Below are 23,863 nucleotides of genomic sequence, written 5' to 3'. Positions count from 1 at the left end.
GGGGCACACTCTTCCTGTTGCTCATAGCAACCAATCAGATTGCAGAAGTCATGTTTCCAGCTATGATTGGTTGTGTACCCCTCACCCAGTCACTGTGATGTACCCCCTATCAGGGGTATATGTCACCCCACTTCCGGTCCCGGTGACACGGCTTGTGATTGGCCGCTCTGGACTCCACATAACACTGCAGACGGCGGTGGGCGGGGGCAGACGCCGCCACGCCTTATTGTTTGTGTCTCAGCGAGGATAGGCGGTACCTCGTGACGTCTAACGGTGGGAGGGACTATTCGATAGTCGTCCAATCCGCGGAGGGGGCGGGGCTATTGCATCACGGCTGCTGTTTCGTCAGAATTGGTAACGGAAGTGACGTTTCGTCGCCGCCATCTTTCTACACCCCGCACTCCTCCACAATAAGGATACACGGAGAAGGGGGCCAGCGGACATCTTGTTACACCCACCGGGAGTTTTGCATTTCACACTTATTTTACCAGTAATCGGAGTTTATAGGGTGATTTACAGGATTTATAATTCCATCGGACTTAATGAATTATAAAAGCAGAGGTGTTCTGTCAGAATAGCAAACCTGTGAGATGAGCAGGTCTGCCGCTGCTTTTCAACATCTAAACAGTCCGCGGATTTCTAAATCCTGTAAATCACCTCATGAGCTCCGAGTACTGCTAAAATAAGTGAGAAATGCAAAACTCCGGGGGGTATAACAAGATGTCCGCTGCCCCCTTCTCCGTGTATCCTTATTGTGGAGGAGGGTGTAGCAAGATGGCGGCGACGGAACGTCACTTCCGTTACAAATTTTGACGAAACAGCTGATGGAGAGGCGGAGTATGGAAGTGGGAGGAGCTTAGAGCGGCCAGTCAGAGGAACCGAGAGAGAAAAACACCGAGACCGGAACCGAGAGAGAGAGAGACCGGTGAAAGGGGGAGGGGAGCGGCCTACCGACCGAGTGACGTCATCGCCGTCCCGGGACACCCCTCCCCCCACCTAATATACCCCTCCCCCACCGTATACCCCATAATATACCCCTCCCCCACCGTATACCCCATAATATACCCCTCCTCCCACCTTATACCCCATAAAATACCCCTCCCCCACCATATACCCCATAATATACCCCTCCCCCCACCGTATACCCCATAATATACCCCTCCCCCCACCTTATACCCCATAATATACCCCTCCCCCACCATATACCCCATAATATACCCCTCCCCCCACCGTATACCCCATAATATACCCCTCCCCCCACCTTATACCCCATAAAATACCCCTCCCCCACCATATACCCCATAATATACCCCTCCCCCCACCGTATACCCCATAATATACCCCTCCCCCCACCGTATACTCCATAATATACCCCTCCCCCCACCTTATACCCCATAAAATACCCCTCCCCCACCATATACCCCATAATATACCCCTCCCCCCACCGTATACCCCATAATATACCCCTCCCCCCACCTTATACCCCATAATATACCCCTCCCCCCACCGTATACCCCATAATATACCCCTCCCCCCACCGTATACCCCATAATATACCCCTCCCCCCACCGTATACCCCATAATATACCCCTCCCCCCACCGTATACCCCATAATATACCCCTCCCCCACTGTATACCCCATAATATACCCCTCCCCTCACCGTATACCCCATAATATACCCCTCCCCCCACCGTATACCCCATAATATACCCCTCCCCCCACCGTATACCCCATAATATACCCCTCCCCCACTGTATACCCCATAATATACCCCTCCCCCCACCTTATACCCCATAATATACCCTTCCCCCCACCGTATACCCCATAATATACCCCTCCCCCCACCGTATACCCCATAATATACCCCTCCCCCCACCGTATACCCCATAATATACCCCTCCCCCCACCTTATACCCCATAATATACCCCTCCCCCCACCGTATACCCTATAATATACCCCTCCCCCACCGTATACCCCATAATATACCCCTCCCCCCACCGTATACCCCATAATATACCCCTCCCCCCACCGTATACCCCATAATATACCCCTCCCCCCACCTTATACCCCATAATATACCCCTCCCCCCACCGTATACCCCATAATATACCCCTCCCCCACCTTATACCTCATAATATACCCCTCCCCCACCGTATACCCCATAATATACCCCTCCCCCCACCGTATACCCCATAATATACCCCTCCCCCATCTTATACCCCATAATATACCCCTCCCCCACCGTATACCCCATAATATACCCCTCCCCCACCGTATACCCCATAATATACCCCTCCCCCCACCTTATACCCCATAATATACCCCTCCCCCACCGTATACCCCATAATATACCCCTCCCCCACCGTATACCCCATAATATACCCCTCCCCCACCGTATACCCCATAATATACCCCTCCCCCCACCATATACCCCATAATATACCCCTCCCCCACCGTATACCCCATAATATACCCCTCCCCCACCGTATACCCCATAATATACCCCTCCCCCCACCGTATACCCCATAATATACCCCTCCCCCACCGTATACCCCATAATATACCCCTCCCCCCACCTTATACCCCATAATATACCCCTCCCCCACCGTATACCCCATAATATACCCCTCCCCCCACCGTATACCCCATAATATACCCCTCCCCCACCGTATACCCCATAATATACCCCTCCCCCACCGTATACCCCATAATATACCCCTCCCCCACCGTATACCCCATAATATACCCCTCCCCCCACCTTATACCCCATAATATACCCCTCCCCCACCGTATACCCCATAATATACCCCTCCCCCCACCGTATACCCCATAATATACCCCTCCCCCCACCGTATACCCCATAATATACCCCTCCCCCCACCTTATACCCCATAATATACCCCTCCCCCACCGTATACCCCATAATATACCCCTCCCCCACCGTATACCCCATAATATACCCCTCCCCCCACCGTATACCCCATAATATACCCCTCCCCCCACCTTATACCCCATAATATACCCCTCCCCCCACCGTATACCCTATAATATACCCCTCCCCCACCGTATACCCCATAATATACCCCTCCCCCCACCTTATACCCCATAATATACCCCTCCCCCACCGTATACCCCATAATATACCCCTCCCCCCACCTTATACCCCATAATATACCCCTCCCCCCACCGTATACCCCATAATATACCCCTCCCCCCACCATATACCCCATAATATACCCCTCCCCCCACCGTATACCCCATAATATACCCCTCCCCCACCGTATACCCCATAATATACCCCTCCCCCCACCGTATACCCAATAATATACCCCTCCCCCCACCTTATACCCCATAATATACCCCTCCCCCCACCATATACCCCATAATATACCCCTCCCCCAATGTACAGTGCGGCACCATATAAATCCTGTATAATAATCTCTATCAGGAGGGGGGAGGGGAGTGCAGCTTCCATCTTGCTGAGCACACAGGACAGCTTTGTGTTTTGTTATCTCAGCGTGTCACCTGCAGGGGGAGGAGCTTCCTTTATTCCATTCACACAGCTGATTGGCTGGCAGTGATCAGCTGTTGTCTGTACATGGGAGGGGGAGGGGGGGAATTCTCGTCTCTTCAATACATCACACAGGAAGGGAACTTCCCATTCCCCAGAATACACGTCTCTGACCCCCCAAAACAAGGGCCCCATAAGAGGAAGGACCCCCCCAAACAAGGACCCCATAAGAGGAAGGACCCCCCCAAACAAGGGCCCCATAAGAGGAAGGACCCCCCAAACAAGGGCCTCATAAGAGGAAGGACCCCCAAACAAGGACCCCATAAGAGGAAGGACCCCCCAAAACAAGTACCCCATAAGAGGAAGGACCCCCCAAACAAGGACCCCATAAGAGCAGGGACCCCCCAAACAAGGACCCCATAAGAGGAAGGACCCCCCCAAACAAGGGCCTCATAAGAGGAAGGACCCCCCAAACAAAGACCCCGTAAGAGGAAGGACCCCCCAAACAAGGGCCTCATAAGAGGAAGGACCCCCCAAACAAGGGCCTCAAAAGAGGAAGGACCCCCCAAGGAAGCTTGTCATAATAATATGAGCATTAGGGGGTCTGAGATCTGACTACAGGAGACATTCTGGGGGGGTCGGTGGGGGTGTGTTGGGGGGGGGGGACTGTTGGGGGATGTAGTTCTGGGGGGGGTGTTGGGGGGGAGGGGACTGTTGGGGGATGTAGTTCTGGGGGGGTGTTGGGGGGGGGACTGTTGGGGGATGTAGTTCTGGGGGGGTGTTGGGGGGGAGGGGACTGTTGGGGGATGTAGTTCTGGGGGGGTGTTGGGGGGGAGGGGACTGTTGGGGGATGTAGTTCTGGGGGGGAGGGGACTGTTGGGGGATGTAGTTCTGGGGGGGGTGTTGGGGGGGAGGGGACTGTTGGGGGATGTAGTTCTGGGGGGGTGTTGGGGGGGGGGGGGGACTGTTGGGGGATGTAGTTCTGGGGGGGGGGGACTGTTGGGGGATGTAGTTCTGGGGGGAGGGGACTGTTGGGGGATGTAGTTCTGGGGGGGGTGTTGGGGGGGAGGGGACTGTTGGGGGATGTAGTTCTGGGGGGTGTGTTGGGGGGGAGGGGAGTGTTGGGGGATGTAGTTCTGGGGGGGGGTGTTGGGGGGAGGGGACTGTTGGGGGATGTAGTTCTGGGGGGGTGTGTTGGGGGGAGGGGACTGTTGGGGGATGTAGTTCTGGGGGGTGTGTTGGGGGGAGGGGACTGTTGGGGGATGTAGTTCTGGGGGGTGTGTTGGGGGGGGGACTGTTGGGGGGATGTAGTTCTGGGGGTGTGTTGGGGGGAGGGGACTGTTGGGAGATGTAGTTCTGGGGGGTGTGTTGGGGGGAGGGGACTGTTGGGGGATGTAGTTCTGGGGGGGTGTGTTGGGGGGGGACTGTTGGGAGATGTAGTTCTGGGGGGTGTGTTGGGGGGAGGGGACTGTTGGGGGATGTAGTTCTGGGGGGGTGTGTTGGGGGGGGGGACTGTTGGGGGATGTAGTTCTGGGGGGTGTGTTGGGGGGAGGGGACTGTTGGGGGATGTAGTTCTGGGGGTGTGTTGGGGGGAGGGGACTGTTGGGGGATGTAGTTCTGGGGGGTGTGTTAGGGGGAGGGGACTGTTGGGGGATGTAGTTCTGGGGGGGTGTGTTGGGGGGGGGGGACTGTTGGGGGATGTAGTTCTGGGGGGTGTGTTGGGGGGAGGGGACTGTTGGGGGATGTAGTTCTGGGGGTGTGTTGGGGGGAGGGGACTGTTGGGGGATGTAGTTCTGGGGGTGTGTTGGGGGGAGGGGACTGTTGGGGGATGTAGTTCTGGGGGGTGTGTTGGGGGGAGGGGACTGTTGGGGGATGTAGTTCTGGGGGGTGTGTTGGGGGGAGGGGACTGTTGGGGGATGTAGTTCTGGGGGGTGTGTTGGGGGGAGGGGACTGTTGGGGGATGTAGTTCTGGGGGGTGTGTTGGGGGGAGGGGACTGTTGGGGGATGTAGTTCTGGGGGGTGTGTTGGGGGGAGGGGACTGTTGGGGGATGTAGTTCTGGGGGGTGTGTTGGGGGGAGGGGACTGTTGGGGGATGTAGTTCGGGGGGGTGTGTTGGGGGGAGGGGACTGTTGGGGGATGTAGTTCTGGGGGGGGGTGTTGGGGGGAGGGGACTGTTGGGGGATGTAGTTCTGGGGTGTGTGTTGGGGGGAGGGGACTCTTGTGGGTGTGGCTACATCTATAGGAACTGACCTCCCATCAGTTGCCTCCGTAGAACATTCCCAGCTGATGAGGTCACAGTAATAATGGAAGTGATAGAAGATAATTGGGGTGGGGGATGGGGTATAGATTGGGGGATGGGAATGGTTCGGCGCGGTGACGCGGATCTCTCTCCTTCTCCACAGATATCTTTCCTCTACTAGGCGATAATGGGGAGGATCTTCCTGGATCACATCGGAGGGACACGCCTCTTCTCCTGCGCCAACTGTGACACCATCCTGACCAACCGCTCCGAGCTCATCTCCACCCGCTTCACCGGAGCCACGGGCCGCGCCTTCCTCTTCAATAAGGTGAGTCTGGGGAGGGGGAGGGGTCATGTAATCAGGAAACACTGAATTCATTGTGACGAGTTCTCCTCTGATACATTGTTACACTGATATCCAGAGAGTCCTATGGAAGAGTTCCTTTATTGTGGGGGTGTCTGGTGTAACCCCTCCCCCATCTCCAGGACACACCCACTTACCTTTCCTGACTGTCCTGGTCTCTTCTGCTCAGTGTCTCCGCCCCTTATGACATCACTCCCTATCCTCTAGTGACCTCTGATTGGATCCTAGGATGTCAGTAGAGGGTTGGGGGTGTAGCCTTACAATGGAGATCCTTCCAGCTGACCTCTGACCTCTCCATTCCCGGCAAACCTCCATCTCCACCATGGAACCCTCAAACTTCACTCATCATCCATCCCTCTCCTCCTATTCGGTCCTCACCCACCTCTCACAGCTCTTGTTTTGTCTGCCAATAATATTTTTTCCCTGAGCATTCTGTGATAGAACACATCCCCAGCATCCATTTAGATATGCATGCTTAAGCAACCAATCAGCAGATCGCACAGCTAAAGTCTGCAGCACCCATTGGCCAGGAGGGAGGAGTCTTCACATCTAAAGGGATGCCGAGCAAAATGTATTATTGGTACTTGTACAGCGCTATCACTTTATACAGCTATATATATATATATCGTACATTCACCTCAGTCTCCGCTCTCAGGAGCTTACAATCTACAGTTCCTATGAAATGAAAGGATTTATATTTTATTTTCGGGACCTAATAGAGTGCCAATCATTTATACAGGGCTTTACATACATGCAGATATACACAGTGAGGGGAAAAGTATTCGATCGGCTGCTGATTTTGTGACAAAGAATCGATCGGTCTATAAATTTTATTGGTGGGTTTATTATAAGAGTGAGAGAATAACAACAAAAATATCCAGATAAACACATTTCATAAAAGTTATAAATTGATTTGCATTTTAATGAGTGAAATAAGTATGTGAACCCTTCACAAAACATGACTTAGTAGTTGGTGGAGAAACCCTTGTTGGTGATCACAGAGGTCAGACGTTTCTTGGAGTTGGCCTCCAGGTTCGCTCACATCTCAGGAGGGATTTTGTCCTCTTTGCAGATCCTCTCCAAGTCATTAAGGGTTCCAGGCTGATGTTTGGTGACTCGAACCTTCAGCTCCCTCCACATATTTTCTATGGGATTAAAGTGGAGCTCCACCCACTTTTACAACTCTTCAGCATCCCTCACTAAACTCTGCCCTGTAAACAAATTGGATATTTTTTTTTTCTCAGCACCTCCTGTTTATCTGCTGAATTCATTTTTCACTTCCTCCTCTCTGGCCGCGGCCCATCGCATCATTTCCTGTTTGCAATGCCTTCTGGGAAGGGGCGGCAACTTCCTCTGACACTGCCGTTGCTATGGAAACCTGACCTGAAACCTGTTACACTGCTTGTGCTGCACTGAGCATGTGCGAGATCTGCAAGGATGAGATCCAGGAAGAAATGCAGTCTGGCTTCAGATGCCCACACTTAAGATGGCCACGGCCTGCTGTAAGTTTAAAAAATAACAAACTACTGCTGTAAACTAACAAAACAGACCTTAGTTTACAGACTCACTTTACTAGAATACAATAAGCTTGTGTATTATAGGGGGATTTACACTTACACCCCCTTCCTGCCCAAGCCATTTTTCAGTTTTCAGCGCTGTCGCACTTTGAATGACAATTGCGCGGTCATGTTACACTGCACCTTAATTAAATTTTTATCATTTTTTCCCCACAAATAGAGCTTTCTTTTGGTGGTATTTGATCACCTCTGCGGTTTTTATTTATTGCGCTATAAACAAAAGAAGAGGGACAATTTTGAAAAAACACAATATTTTTTACTTTTTGCTATAATAAATATCCAATTTTTAGGCCGATACGTATTCTTCTACATATTTTTGGTAAAATATATTGATTGGTTTGCGCAAAAGTTATAGCGTCTACAAAATAGGGGATAGATTTATAGCATTTTTATTATTTATTTATTTTTTACTAGTAATGGCGGCGATCTGCGATTTTTATTGTGACTGCGATATTGCGGTGGACACATCGGACACTTTTGACACATTTTTGGGACCATTCACATTTATACAGCGATCAATGCTATAAAATTGCATTGATTACTGTGTAAATGTGACTGGCAGGGAAGGGGTTAACACTAGGGGGAGCTCGAGGGGTTAATGTATGACCTAAGGAGGTGATTCTAACTGTGGGGGGAGGGGACTGACTGGGGGAGGTGACCGATCGCTGTCCCTATGTACAAGGGACACGCCATCGGTCTCCTCTCCTCTCTGACAGGACGTGGATCTGTGTTTACATGCACAGATCCACGCTCCTGCTCTGTTACCCGGCAATCGCGAGTGCCCGGCAGACATTGCGGCCGCCGGGCACGCGCACTGGGTCCCGAGCGACGCAGCGGGCACGCGCGCGCGCCCCCTAGTGGCTCGGGAGGGCGAGGACGTCATATGACGTCCTCCCAGAACAACAGAAGCCTCGTCCAGCCGTCATATGACGGTGGGCGGTGGCTTAGTGGTTAAAAAGTATCATTTTAGCCGGAACACCACTTTAAGATCTAGAGACTGGCTAGGCCACTCCAGGACCTTCATGTGCTTCTTCTTGAGCCACTCCTTTGTTGCCTTGGCCGTGTGTTTTGGGTCATTGTCATGCTGGAAGACCCATCCATGACCCATCTTCAATGCCCTGGCTGAGGGAAGGAGGTTCTCACCCAAGATTTGATGGTACATGGCCCCGTCCATCGTCCCTTTGATGAGGTGAAGTTGTTCTGTCCTCTTAGCAGAAAAACACCCCCAAAGCAAAATGTTTCCACCTCCATGTATGACGGTGGGGGATGGTGTTCTTGGGGTCATAGGACCTCCATGTATGACGGTGGGGGATGGTGTTCTTGGGGTCATAGGACCTCCATGTATGACGGTGGGGGATGGTGTTCTTGGGGTCATAGGACCTCCATGTATGACGGTGGGGGATGGTGTTCTTGGGGTCATAGGACCTCCATGTATGACGGTGGGGGATGGTGTTCTTGGGGTCATAGGACCTCCATGTATGACGGTGGGGGATGGTGTTCTTGGGGTCATAGGACCTCCATGTATGACGGTGGGGGATGGTGTTCTTGGGGTCATAGGCAGCATTCCTCCTCCTCCTCCAAACACGGCGAGTTGAGTTGATGCCAAAGATCTCGATTTTGGTCTCCTCTGACCACAACACTTTCCCCCAGTTCTCCTCGGAATCATTCGATCTTCATTAGTAATCTTCAGACGGACCTGTACATGTGATTTCCTGAGCAGGAGGACCTTGCGGGGGCTGCAGGATTTCAGTCCTTCACGGTGTAGTGTGTTACTGATTGTTTTCTTGGTGACTATGGTCCCAGCTGAGATCATTGACAAGATTCTCCCGTGTAGTTCTGGGCTGATTCCTCACCGTTCTCATGATCATTGAACCTCCACGAGGTGAGATCTTGTATGGAGCCCCAGACTGAGGGAGATTGATCGTTATTTTGTGTTTCTTCCATTTGTGAATAATCCCACCAACTGTTGTCACCCTCTCACCAAGCTGCTTGGCGATGGTCTTGTAGCCCCATTCCAGCCTTGTGTAGGTCTACAATCTTCTCCCCGACATCCTTGGACAGATCTTTGGTCTTGGCCATGGTGGAGAGATTGGAATCTGATTGCTTCTGTGGACAGGTGTCTTTTATATAGGCAACAAGCTGATATTAGGAGTGCTCCCCTTAAGCGAGTGCTCCTAATCTCAGCTTGTTACCTGTATAGAAGACACCTGGGAGCCAGAAATCTTGCTGATTGATCGGGGATCAAATACTTATTTCACTCATTAAAATGCAAATCAGTTTATAACTTTTTTGAAATGTGTTTTTCTGGATATTTTTGTTGTTATTATCTCACTGTTATAATAAATCAACCAATAAAATTATAGACCGATCGTTTTCTTTGTCAGCGGGCAAATCATCAGCCGATTAAATACTTTTTCCCTCACTATATATGTGTGTATATATACATAGCTCACATTATTATTGTTGTTATTATACAGGATTTATGTGGCGCCAAAAGTTTGCGCAGCGCTTTACAACATGAGGGCAGACAGTACACTTACAATACAATTCAATACAGGAGGTATCAGAGGGCCCTGATCCTCAGAGCTTACAATCTAGAAGGGAGGTTGAGGTGGAACAAAAGGTAATCACTGTGGGGGATGAGCTGATGGAGAAAATGAAGATCCAGTTGTTAGGTGGGGGTGGGGTAGGCTTCTCTGAAGAGAAGGGTTTTCAGGGATCGTCTAAAAGGTAATAGAGTAGGAGATAATCGGATGGATTGGGGTAGGGAGTTCCATAGGTTTGGAGAAGTCCTGGAGGCGGATATAGGAGGAGGTGATGAGGGAGCTAGAGAGCAGGAGGTCCTGGGAGGAACAGAGAGGGCGAGTAGGTTGGTATTTTGAGACTAGGTCAGTGATGTAGCTGGGGGCGAAATTGTGGATGGCTTTGTAGGTAGTTGTTTTTAGATTTTTGAATTGAATTCATTGGGTGAGCGGAAGCCAGTGGAGGGATTGGCAGAGAGGAGTAGCAGACACGGATCGATTGGTAAGGTGAATGAGTCTGGCAGCATTCATGATGGACTGAAGAGGTGATAGACTATGTAGAGGTAAGCCAATGAGAAGGGAGTTGCAGTAGTCGAGGCGAGAGATGACCGGGGAGTGAATTAAGAGCTTTGTTGTGTCATTGGTTAGAAGGGGGCGTATTTTGGAGATGTTGCGGGGGTTGAGGCGGCAGGATATGGACAGTGATTGGATGTGGGGCTTAAAGGAGAGTTCAGAGTCCAGGACTACACCTAGGACCTTGGCATGTGGGGGATGGGCTTATAGTTGTGCCATCGATTTTGACTGAGAGATCGGGGGGAGGAAAAATGATAAGTTCAGTTTTGGATAGATTGAGTTTGAGGAAGTGGTGTGACATCCAGACTGATATATCTGATAGTAAATTAGAGATATGTGAGGAGACAGAGGGGTTGAGCTGAGGGGTAGAGAAATAGATTTGGGTGTCGTCAGCATAGAGGTGGTGTTGGAAGCCATGGGAGGCTATCAGCTGACCCAGGGAGGAGGTGTAGATTGAAAATAGAAGAGGTCCAAGAACAGAACGCTGGGGGACCCCGACAGAGAAAAGAAAGAGGAGTGGAGGAAGTAGAGTTGTAAGAAACGCTAAAGGTGCGGTTGGATAAGTAGGAGAACCAGCGGAGAGTACAGTCACGGAGACCAAAGTCGTGGAGTTTTTTGAGCAGGAGGGTGTGGTCAACCGTATCGGAGGCAGCAGAGTTATCCAGGAGTAGAAGTAGAGCATAGTGTCCGTTGGATTTGGGTCTAGGAGTAGGAGGACAGAATAGTGTCCGTTGGATTTGGGTCTAGGAGTAGGAGGATAGAATAGTGTCCGTTGGATTTGGGTCTAGGAGTAGGAGGACAGAATAGTGTCCATTGGATTTGGGTCTAGGAGTAGGAGGACAGAATAGTGTCCATTGGATTTGGGTCTAGGAGTAGGAGGACAGAATAGTGTCCATTGGATTTGGGTCTAGGAGTAGGAGGACAGAATAGTGTCCATTGGATTTGGGTCTAGGAGTAGGAGGACAGAATAGTGTCCATTGGATTTGGGTCTAGGAGTAGGAGGACAGAATAGTGTCCATTGGATTTGGGTCTAGGAGTAGGAGGACAGAATAGTGTCCATTGGATTTGGGTCTAGGAGTAGGAGGACAGAATAGTGTCCATTGGATTTGGCCATTAGTAGATCATTTGTTAGTTTTAGGAGAGCAGTTTCTGTGGAGTGTTGAGGATGAAATCCAGACTGAAGGGGATCAAGAAGGTTATTATCAGCGAGGTGGACGCTCAGTCGGTTGTAGACCAGACGCTTTGAGGAGTTTGGATAAGAAGGGGAGCAAGGAGATGGGGCGTAGGTTGTTAAGATTGGATGGGTCCAGTGAGGGCTTTTTAAGTATGGGGCTGACCAGTGCATGTTTTAGAGAGTTGGGGAAGATACCAGAAGAGAGGGAGAGATTGAAGATGTGGGTTAGAGATTGTAGTATAGGGCCAGAGGGTGAACGTAGCATTTGTGAGGGAACAGGATCCAGGGGCAGGTGTTAAGGTGGACATTAGCAAGTAGTTTAGCAACTTCATCTATAGTGGTGGGGTTGAAAGAGGGAAGTAATGATGGTGCCTGTGGGCATGAAGTGTAAAGTGTGGAGGGTATCTGAACAGTAGAGATCTCCTCATGAATTGTATCAATCTTCTGTTTGAAGTGATTGGCGATCTCCTGGGCAGTGAGTGAGTTGGCGGGTGGAGGACGAAGTAGAGAGCTGAAAGTAGAGAAGAGTTGACGGGGACGGGATGATACCTTTTTAATGAGAGTAATAAAGTAGGTCTGCTTGGCAGTGAGGAGGCTGGAATTGTATTTTTGGAGGGCAGATTTATTCTGGCTGAAATCTTTCTGGGACTTCGTCTTATGGCATAGGCGCTCGAGAGCACGGCTATGTTTTTTCAGACTTTTAGTATCATCTGTTTGCCGAGGTTGAAGGGGACTGGGCTTGTTTCTGTGTGTAGTGAGGGGGGGCCAGTGAGGCTAGAAGTGAAGTGTTGTAGACAGAAGTGGCGAGGTCGGTGCAGGAGAGAGGTGAGATTTTGTCATAGAGGTGGTCAGTCGCAGAGTATAGAAGGGTTGAGATGACTGATGTAGGTCTCTGCGGGTAACTGTTAGGCGGTTGGAGGGAGAGGAGGTGGAGGAGAGGGAGAGAGTGGAACTAATAAGGTGGTGATCAGAGAGAGGGAATGGATAGTTGGAGAGGTTGCACGGAGTGCATAGGTGGGAGAAGACAAGGTCAAGGGTATAGCCTTCGGAGTGAGTAGGAGCCTGTATCCACTGCTTCAGGTCAAAGGAGGTGGTTAGGCTGAGAAGTTTGGAAGTAGCGGTAGTATTAGTAGGGATGTTAAAGTCCCCGAGAATGATTGTGGTGATTTCAGAGGAAAGAAAGTAGGGTAGCCAGGCAGAGAAGTCATCAAGAAAGGTTGGTACTGGACCAGGAGGCCTGTAGATCACAGATATCCTTAGAGAAACTGGGGAGAAGAGACGATTGCAGTGCGCCTCAAATGAGGAGAGTGATAGAGAAGGAGGTGGGTGAAGTATCTGGAAGGTGCTATGTGGGATTCTGACACCCCCTCCTTTGTGTCCACTGGATCTGGGGGAGTGAGTGCAGAGAAGACCACCATGGGATAGGGCAGCAGAAGACGCAGTGTCGGATTCATGAAGCCAGGTTTTGGTAATGGCGAGTAGATTAAATGAGTTGGCGATAAAGAGATCGTGGAGAGAGGTGAGTTTGTTACAGACAGCGGGAATTCCAAAGGGCGCAAGAGAAAGGAACTAATGCCCCGTACACACGGTCGGACATTGATCGGACATTCCGACAACAAAATGCTAGGATTTTTTCCGACGGACGTTGGCTCAAACTTGTCTTGCATACACACGGTCACACAAAGTTGTCGGAAAATCCGATCGTTCTGAACGCGGTGACGTAAAACACGTACGTCGGGACTATAAACAGGGCAGTAGCCAATAGCTTTCAAGTTGTCATATGTTAAAAAGAAGGGGAATCGCAGCTGCACAAACCATTCACACCCACATTCACACCCACATTCACACCCACATTCACAGTACCCAGATTGATACAATCACTTTAGTCAAACATTAGAACTTGTAATTGCAGACTGATATAGTAGTATAAAGCTCAGTTCTCAGAAGCCAAAATTATAATTCTGATGCAGTTACAGAGCAACTTGGTTGGAGACTAAAAATAATGAGTGAAAAAACCCCGTATAGATGTGGGTGGTGTTCATTGCTCTGGGTGAGCCGATATCCTGACGCCTTGAGGTTTTCCACTGTGTATAAAGTGCAGTTCATGCAGGTTTTTTGGTTCCAATCATTGGATTACAAGCTGTCCTTCCTTTTCCATCTTCCTGCTTCACATGTGCAGCAAACAGGCAATCCCCCAACCGACGTGCTGATGTCACACTGACATGTTTCACTAGCCAATCAACACTTGTTTCCTCAGAGCTAGGAGGAACCAAAAAACCTGCATGAACGGCACTTTTGTATGTTAATCCGGACTGATGAAAGGATGTATGACATGGTGAGAGTGTCTTCACACAGCTGTGTTTGTTCCTGTCCTCGGTTTTCAGCCTCCCCATCTGACGGCCTTTGGAGATGTATCCACACTGTTAGACCCCTTTCATACTGTGCCGCCACTGGCATCAGCGGTAAATAGTACTGCTTTACTGGCCGCTATTCGGCCGCTAGTGGGGTGGTTTTAACCCCCCGCTAGCGGCCGAAAAGGGGTTAAATCCACCCTCATTGGGGAGCAGCGGTGAGTTCATCGCTCCTTCACCGCTCCAAGGAAGCTGCTGGCAGGACTTTTTCTGACGCCCTGCCAGCGCACCGCTCCAGTGTGAATGAAGCCGCTGTTTTAGGGCAGTTTGCAGGCGCTATTGTTAACACTATAGTGCCTGCAAAACGCTGCAGTGTGAAAGAGGTCTTAAAGTGACTCAATACCTAACTGCCGGTTCACACAGGGGCAACATGACTTGCAGGCTGACTCACCGAGGCGACCTGCACACCACTTCAGCGGCGACTTGCAAAACGACTTCTGTATAAAAGTCAATGCAAGTCGCCCCAAAAATACTCCAGGAACCTTTTTCTAAGTCGGAGCTCCTATTAGAACGATTCCGTAGTACAAAACGGGACGCAACTTGTCAGGCGGCTAAGTCGCCCCTGTGTGAACCGGGGCTTATTCTGCTTCCCTTGATTATCTCAGCTTCAGTATAATTACTTTCCTGCTTCACCAGGTGTAATCTGTCTAGTTATTCAAAATCCAAAGGGACTGATCATAATCCATTTGTGGACAGCGATAACGATACTCTGTGTGTATGGAGTACATGACAGCTAAGAACTCACCAGACATCACCCACATCTATACGGGGGTTTTCACTCTCTATTTTTAGTCTACAACCAAGTTGCTCTGTAACTGCATCAGAATTATAATTTTGGCTTCTGAGAACTGAGCTTTATACTACTATATCAGTCTGCAATTACAAGTTCTAATGTTTGACTAAAGTGATTGTATCAATCTGGGTATTGTGAATGTGGGTGTGAATGTGGGTGTGAATGGTTTGTGCAGCTGCGATTCCCCTTTTTTTTAACATATGACAACGTTGTCCTATTTTTAAACTACCTGTGAGGTAAACTGTTAGTCCCTTTCTTTTTCATTAATCTCTCTGTGTGTTTTCAATATAATAAAACTTTTTTTGAATCAATCGCTGTGTCCTAGAAGTGGTCCTCTTGGGAGAACTATATTCTCTCTCTTTTGTTATATGCGTCTTTGGATCGCTAGGACCTGCGTCTTTTTGGTTATACCATCTAGAGGAAAGATTATATATATATTTATATATATATTCAAATTTTATTATTAATAATTTTGCTTGCTTTAATAATTAACGATTGATCCAGGCAATCCATATATTTTTCCACAAGAGAAAGGAAGTCTGGTCTTGGGAAGAAGAGAACTGGGAAGTAGATTGTGTGCGTTGCGGCTGCAGCCAGAGGGTGCGGGGTGATGGGCGCGTTGAGTAAAGTTAGGTGAAGGAGGCCCAGATTTTGGGGTTACATCACCAGAGGATGGGAGAAGCAGAAGGGTCATCCTCCAGTGGTTTGGAGTGTTGGGCTTGTGGATTTAGAATTAGTCGGAGTTGGTGAGCGCAGTAATAAGGAGAGGACAGAAGTGAGGGTGATATATATAAGGTGTGGGGTGCAGGAGAGTTAAAGGATAGAAGACACAGCTGTCAGAAGGAATGGTAGACATTGCATTTTAGAAGGGGGAGGGAGAGCTAAAAGTGTAAACGAGGTCACCTGTATTGTTATTTTCAAGGTTTTCTTGTGTTCCTTCACTGGGGTGCAGCAGAATCGGGGGGTGCAGCTGAGTCGGGGGTGCTTCCACTTATAGAAATCCCCCCACTTTGAGAGAGAACCCCATCTGCAAACATGCCTTCCCCAATGGATGCTTCGTTATTTACTGCTAAGAATGGGGGGGGGGGGTGCTTCTAATTGCCATCAGGGAGTTAATAAAACAAGGCTGTCTATGCCAAGAAAAATCCACTTCAGAAACAGTAACTCACATGACACATTCTGGGGACAATTTAGGGGCGGAGCGAAATACCTCCCAGTGTGTCTTGTGTGGGTGGAAACCGAAGTACCCGGAGGAGATCTGCACAGGGAGAACATGCAAACTCCATGCAGGTAGTGTTGGGATTGGGATTTGAACCGACAACCCCAGTGCTGCCAGGCGGAAGTGCTAAACACTGAGCCACTGTGCTGCCCACTTTTTGATTATAGATAGGAGGCAGGGCACTGTGCCTTGTACCTGAGCCTACCCACCTCTCACCAAATTCAGAGCCAGGACCAGCAGGCAGACCCAGTAATGAAGTCATTGGGTCTCCAAAGAGATCTTTCTTTATCCTACATCATGGGACACAGAGCAACCATAATAATGACTATCTGGGTTATACGCCCCCTACTGGTGGATGGACACTGGCAGATAGTCAAACAGGAAGTCCACCCCTATATAACTCCTCCTACACAGGAAGGACCTCTGTTTTTTTTTTGCCAGTGTCTGTAAGGTGGATGGTCACTGATGTCATACATGTGCTCTTGGAGCATACTTTGAAGTCCATGATTCTACATAGAACCATCCAGACCTCCATCAGATCCATTCAAAAAAAGCTATCAGCCAAAATGGATGGTACCCGAGCCTCATTGGAAGGAGAGAAGATTCCTCGAGGTTTTGCCTGTAATGTGGCCCTACGGCGCTGGACCCCGCATATTGGTGCCCTATGCAGTGTTTGTTCTGACCAAGGTACTTTCCTGCAGGGTGCTATACAGGTCCAGGGGAGTGGACCCCAAATTATGGGCGACCCAGTCTCTGAAGGTCTTTTATGACAAAGCTCACTGTGATGGGTGAAGATTGGACTCCTGTTATGTTCAGAGTCCTGCAGCGGGAATGGTAAGTCTGCATTTTTTCAGTTTCTCTTTTTAAAAAAGAAAAAAAAGGGAGAGATCTGACTGTCTGTTCTCCTGGTGGCCACTGGGGGCAGTGTGCTGTTTAATCACGCTGTGTACTTCTTACTCATGTGGGCTGCTGTTTCTCCTCCAGCCACTAGAGGGCTCCTCAAACCCCAGGCACCAGGTCGCCATGGTGACCAGAAACCGCACCCTGGCGCCTAGGCTGCCACCAGCCCACTCACTGCAACTCCCGACGCCCCAGACATGCAGTGCTGTACAGCCGATCCTTCTCTCTCCCCCTGGCTAGTCTCCATGGTTTCCCAGGAGGCGGGCAGTAGTCCGATGTCCGGCTGTGAGTGACATGGGAGGGGGCTGGCCTTCTCTCCTCACACAGCCGTTGTCCCCTCCTCCTCCCCAATGCCCGAGCAGGGTCCAAGCATGAATGGCTTCTCTCTGTGGGAGCTGTGTTGGCTCTCTTCTGCTGCCCGTGCCACATCGCCACCAAGCTGGGCTCCCCCCCCCCCCAGAGCCCACCTACACAGTGTGGGAGGAGTCGGAGGGTGGAGGTCAGGCTTCGGCAGAGGGTGACCCGGAAGCCTGACAGAGTAGGCAGACTGTCAGCACTCGGATCGGGAGGTTTTCTGGTGGAGGGTGGTGCAGGGGAGCTGCCTGGGCTGTGTGCATGGCGGGACGGGGGCGGGACAGCCGATACAAATGTAAGGGGCCCGGCTAGGAGAAGGCAGGAGCGGGTGAAGGGGAGGCGTGTTGTGCAATACACAAACAAACTTGGCACCTTCTGCTGCTCTGTGTCGGAGAAGGGGAGATGAGGCAACTAGATATGTGATAGACGAGTCCCTGTGGGGGACACGCATGTAGGCAGGAAGTTGCTGTAAAGAGGCAGCAGAAGATCAGCAGCACTGGGATACTTCTTTCATCCTTTTTTGTATTTTATTTAAAGTGCAGTTGGGTTGTAAAAATGTGCAGTAGAGACATGTTTTGACCAGCCTTAAGCTGCATTAGGCAGCAGATGAGGGTGTTTTACATGTTACAGTAATGATACATTAGGCATAATAAGGCGTTTCCCCCTATAGCAGGTTTTTAGTGTCAGGCTGGGTTCACACTATTGTGAATTGGATGTGGGTTTTCTCCGCATCCAATTCCAATGTCAGGATATTGTGACCGGCTCTCTATGGAGCCGACTCACAGGGCTCCGGGACGGCTTTGGAGCGAATTTCAGAAGAGTCCTGTGCGTCTTCTGGTCCGTTCCAGGTCCAAATTCAACCAAAAATTCAGACTGAAATCCAAACCTGAAACGGTAAATGGGGACACACCGGACCCCTGATGTGAGCCGCTCGGTGCTGCAGTGTAAACCCAGCCTTATTCTTTCTGGCCAGCCCAGAACCTGATATAACAGCGTTACATTGGAGTTATTGACTGGGTGCTCCGCTGTGAGTAAGTTACCCTGGCCTTACCCCGGGAGCTGACAATCCATACTACGCTAAAAACAAACTGGCTCCTAACTTTTTTAACTGGCTCCGAGATTCAAAGCAATCAACAGTTTTTAACAGTTTGGTGGATTTGAACCTATCAGGTTGTTACTGATCTCGGGGACTCTGTTAGAATATTTCCTTCACTTCCTGTCCCCGTGACAACACTTTCACCAGATCACAACACAGAAATAACATTTATTCAGCCAATAGAAGTAGAAGAGATCGGGTACTACAGAGACTCGGCCTAAATGCTATTGGTTATTAAAGTGGACCCCCTCCCCCCTCCCCTTTACACATTTGTGATTTTTTTTTTTTTTTTTACTTTTCCATGGTTGCCCTTCCTGAGTCCTCCTAGGTGGGGGAGATGTTTCCAGCCACCTGCTCCTTCCTGGAATGTCTATGTCACCCCCCAGGGGGCAGTATATTTTGTGTATATTTTGTGTATATTTTGTGTATATTTTGTGTATATTTTGTTTTTAGCACATTGTCTCTTAAGATGCACAGCGGCCAGTCTGACAGTTTATGGAGAGCGGCAGAGACCTGTCCGCACATGTGCAGAATCTCATTCCAAGATGGCGGCACAGGAGCAGTGATGAGGGAGTTTGGGCTGGAGGGGGAAGTCAGATTTTTTTATATATATACAGGGAGAGTTTTTTCTGGGATTAGAAATAACATTTGATCTCGGGATGGTGAAGTTTTAGTAGGGATAGCTGGACCCCAATCCCTCCTGAGATCCAACAGGAAATCTCTCCAACGTCATTGGAAGTCCCCTCTTGGATAGAACTGGTGTCCCCATTGGAAGACTTCCCCTCCATTCCTGTTCTGGTGACAACATGAAATGTTACATTTCTCAGCATCTTTTCCATCACCTTTTCTCATCTCACTGTCAGTGATCAGCGGAGATCTCTTGGTGTAGGAAGGATTCCTTGGTGTGGGGTGGATGTCTGGTTGCGGGGACGCATGTCAGGGGGCAGATGTCTGGTTTCGGGGACGGATGTCAGGAGGCGGATGTCAGGAGGCGGATGTCTGGGTGCGGGGATGGATGGCGCGGGTCAGATGTCTGGTTGCGGGGGCGGATGTCAGGGGGCGAATGTCTGGTTTCTGGGGCAGATGTCAGGGGGCCAGTGTCTGGTTGCGGGGGCGGATGGCGCGGGTTAGATGTCTGGTTGCGGGGGCGGATGTCAGGGGGCCAGTGTCTGGTTGCGGGGGCGGATGTCAGGGGGCCAGTGTCTGGTTGCGGGGGTGGATGTCTGGTTGCGGGGGCGGATGGCGCGGGTTAGATGTCTGGTTGCGGGGGCGGATGTCTGGTTGCGGGGGCGGATGTCTGGTTGCGGGGGCGGATGTCTGGTTGCGGGGGCGGATGTCTGGGGGTGGATGTTTTGGCTTGGGGCGAATTTTGTTTTTGTCTAGGGGATTGTAGAATGGAGATACCTAATCCTCCGATCCTCCCAGTACAAGACCGGTCCGTGTGGCTCCTGCCCCCCCCCCCCCTCCGTCTTGTGCAGTGGACTGTTCCTGACGTCATCCCGCCCATAGACCTGCTCTGGACGGGAAGTTGTCAAGAACAGTCCACCGCTGGATCATGGGGGAGCGCGGTTTGCAGTTGGAGTGATGGATTGGGGGGGGGGTACAGTCTTTCCCCAATCCCTCAGACAAAAACAGCAGTTGACCACAGCCCCACTGCACCGGAATATCTTTTTTTTTTTTTTTTTTTTTTTACCCAGAATTTGGTTGGATTGCTCCAGTTGTCAGTTAAAGCCAATTACCCCTCAGGATCCCTCCATCCCTGGTGAAGTGGAACCTTTTGATTCTCCAAAACTCGTTGGATTTTTCAATAGATCTGGACTGTTCCTTTCTTTTTTGTGCACATAATCCCTACTTCTTACCCTGTACCCCCGCACCACCACATCCCGAACTTTAAACATGTGAAAGTCAGGTCTTTTTTTGGTGCCCAACTAGATTCCAATTGAGTGAGCCGTCTTCTCTTTCAACATCGGTACCTGTTATCTTGTCCCGTACATTGTGTCTCCGCCCCTCTAGGTGATCTCTTGTCCTGTACATTGTGTCTCCGCCCCTTTAGGTGATCTCTTGCCCCCTACATTGTGTGTCTCCGCCCCTCTAGGTGATCTCTTGCTCCCTACATTGTGTGTCTCCGCCCCTCTAGGTGATCTCTTCTCCCGTACATTGTGTGTCTCCGCCCCTCCAGGTGATCTCTTTCCACGTACATTGTGTGTCTCCGCCCCTCTAGGTGATCTCTTGCCCCGTACATTGTGTGTCTCCGCCCCTCCAGGTGATCTCTTTCCACGTACATTGTGTGTCTCCGCCCCTCTAGGTGATCTCTTGTCCCGTACATTGTGTCTCCGCCCCTCTAGGTGATCTCTTGCCCCCTACATTGTGTCTCCGCCCCTCTAGGTGATCTCTTGTCCTGTACATTGTGTGTCTCCGCCCCTCTAGGTGATCTCTTGTCCTGTACATTGTGTGTCTCCGCCCCTCTAGGTGATCTCTTGTCCCGTACATTGTGTCTCCGCCCCTCTAGGTGATCTCTTGCCACGTACATTGTGTGTCTCCGCCCCTCTAGGTGATCTCTTGTCCTGTACATTGTGTGTCTCCGCCCCTCTAGGTGATCTCTTGCCCCGTACATTGTGTGTCTCCGCCCCTCCAGGTGATCTCTTGTCCTGTACATTGTGTGTCTCCGCCCCTCTAGGTGATCTCTTGTCCTGTACATTGTGTGTCTCCGCCCCTCCAGGTGATCTCTTGTCCTGTACATTGTGTGTCTCCGCCCCTCCAGGTGATCTCTTGTCCTGTACATTGTGTGTCTCCGCCCCTCCAGGTGATCTCTTGTCCTGTACATTGTGTGTCTCCGCCCCTCCAGGTGATCTCTTGTCCCGTACATTGTGTGTCTCCGCCCCTCTAGGTGATCTCTTGTCCCGTACATTGTGTGTCTCCGCCCCTCTAGGTGATCTCTTGCCCCGTACATTGTGTGTCTCCGCCCCTCTAGGTGATCTCTTGTCCCGTACATTGTGTGTCTCCGCCCCTCTAGGTGATCTCTTGTCCCGTACATTGTGTGTCTCCGCCCCTCTATGATGACGTCTCCACTAAAGTTTCTCTTTCTCTTCTCCCCTGCAGGTGGTAAACTTGCAGTACAGTGAAGTCCAGGACCGGGTCATGCTCACAGGCCGTCACATGGTGCGGGACGTCAGCTGCAAAAACTGCAACAGCAAGCTGGGCTGGATCTACGAATTTGCCACGGAGGACAGCCAGCGCTACAAAGAGGGGCGTGTCATCTTGGAGCGCGCTCTGGTGCGGGAGAGTGAAGGCTTCGAGGAACACGTCCCATCCGACAATTCCTGAACTCCATCATTCCATTTCCACGTCAAACTCTCTACGACATCTTTGCATACAATGTTACCTTCGTCTCCGAGTCGCATTGATAAGATGGAGGAACTGAGAAAGACCTGCTCAATTATTTCATGTTTTAAGTTGTCTGCCACCTCCAGCAAATTTTTCTATGAATGCTGAGTTTGATTTCACCCCAATAACCCCCCCGAGGGGGAGGGGGGCCCTCACCCCCTCTCTGCCAATCTGGCAAATGCCTTATATTATCGATTGTTTGATTTGTAATCTTTTCCTGCCCCCCGTAGTCTTTGTGTCGATCGATATTCCTTCTTTGTTCTCCTTTCAGTAGCCTCTTATCATACGGATCAGCTTGTAATGCCGCGTTTTCAGGGTCCGGTGTTTTGCGGGAGCTTGCGCTGGTCAGCGCCTCATAAGGCAGCTGGGGGGGTTATCGGGTGGTCCAGGCTCCTCCCACCAGCCCCCGCCCCTCGCCATCTCCCGGGTGTGCCGCAGTGTGGATTTCTATCACCAGAAAAATTCTATATATTGAAATGCAGTTTGTTTAATGGAAGTGATGTAGAATCTCTCAGTAGTCGTGTAATAAAATAATTCTCTCTGGTGTCACCATTTCTAGATGTGCGGTTTTTTTTGGGGTTTTTTTGATGTGCGGGGACACCGTGTCCTGTAAGTGGCCAGAAACAGATCCCGGTCCGAACGACACCGACAGGCTCTGATTCTGGACACTCCGTAATTCAGAAACATTAGGGGTGCACCGAATGGAAATTTGAGTACCGAAAATGCAGGAGGCACCTAGTGGAAAACTAAAACCGAAAATGAAATGTATATAAAAATACAAATATTTTAAAAAATATTTATTATATTTGACTTATTAAATTTAATTAATATCCTCAATTAATATGAATTTATTGTTGGCCATTATTGGCATCTTTTAGTGCAAAAAAAGCTCAGGAAAAATGCAGTCTCTGACCATCTCCTGTATCATGTCCTCAGTCTCTGACCGTCTCCTGTATCATGTCCTCAGTCTCTGACCCTCTCTTGTATCATGTCCTCAGTCTCTGACCGTCTTGTATCATGTCCTCAGTCTCTGACCCTCTCTTGTATCATGTCCTCAGTCTCTGACCCTCTCTTGTATCATGTCCTCAGTCTCTGACCATCTCTTGTATCATGTCCTCAGTCTCTGACCATCTCTTGTATCATGTCCTCAGTCTCTGACCCTCTCTTGTATCATGTCCTCAGTCTCTGACCCTCTCTTGTATCATGTCCTCAGTCTCTGACCGTCTCTTGTATCATGTCCTCAGTCTCTGACCGTCTCTTGTATCATGTCCTCAGTCTTTGACCGTCTCTTGTATCATGTCCTCAGTCTTTGACCGTCTCTTGTATCATGTCTGCAGCCTTAGGCCTCATGTACACTGCTGTTGGTAAACGATTGTTCAGAGGTAGTTGGACGCTTTTTTCAGCTGCCCCTGAACTCCTCCAATGTTCTCTTATGTGTACACAGGTTTGTTTAATGTCGTTTTTAGGCAGTTGCGGTTAGAGGCTTTTCTTTGAAGACAAAAAAAATTATTTGACGCCAAAGTTTCCAACATTTCAGACGCTAAACGTGGTAACTCACATGTCGTTTACAGGCGTTTTTTTTTTTTAATATTTAAGAAAAAAAAATGTCATTTTTGCCTAACGCTTCTAAACGTAAACGTGGAAAAACTGACCTTTTTAAACGCGGGTTACTATCTGTCAAGTTAAATCATTCAGGAGAGGTTGTAAAAATGTCCCGTGTACATGAAGCCTATCAGTGTCCGGA

The 23,863-nt window shown here is 50.0% G+C and overlaps 2 protein-coding genes across 4 annotated transcripts in view; both read left to right on the top strand.

Moving 5' to 3' along the window:
- PPP1CB (protein phosphatase 1 catalytic subunit beta) overlaps positions 1-23,863 on the top strand; it is a 336,969-nt gene that overhangs the window by 74,714 nt on the left and 238,392 nt on the right. The window lies entirely within an intron of this gene.
- On the top strand, positions 724-22,671 carry LOC141141090 (protein yippee-like 5). 2 transcript variants are annotated; one of them, XM_073628800.1, is made up of 3 exons: positions 724-925; positions 5,916-6,080; positions 21,835-22,671. In XM_073628800.1, exons 2-3 carry the CDS (start codon positions 5,940-5,942, stop codon positions 22,057-22,059), a joined length of 366 nt encoding a protein of 121 aa, XP_073484901.1. In that variant the 5' UTR covers positions 724-925; positions 5,916-5,939; the 3' UTR covers positions 22,060-22,671. The 2 variants fall into 2 exon arrangements, with proteins under 2 accessions (XP_073484901.1, XP_073484902.1); XM_073628801.1 differs by having other exon boundaries at positions 793-868.

This window comes from Aquarana catesbeiana, linkage group LG04 (assembly GCF_042186555.1).
Source record: "Aquarana catesbeiana isolate 2022-GZ linkage group LG04, ASM4218655v1, whole genome shotgun sequence".
NCBI classification, from domain to species: Eukaryota; Metazoa; Chordata; class Amphibia; order Anura; family Ranidae; genus Aquarana; species Aquarana catesbeiana.
Note: the sequence above shows the minus strand (reverse complement) of the source record. Positions and strands in the feature narration are given on the sequence as shown.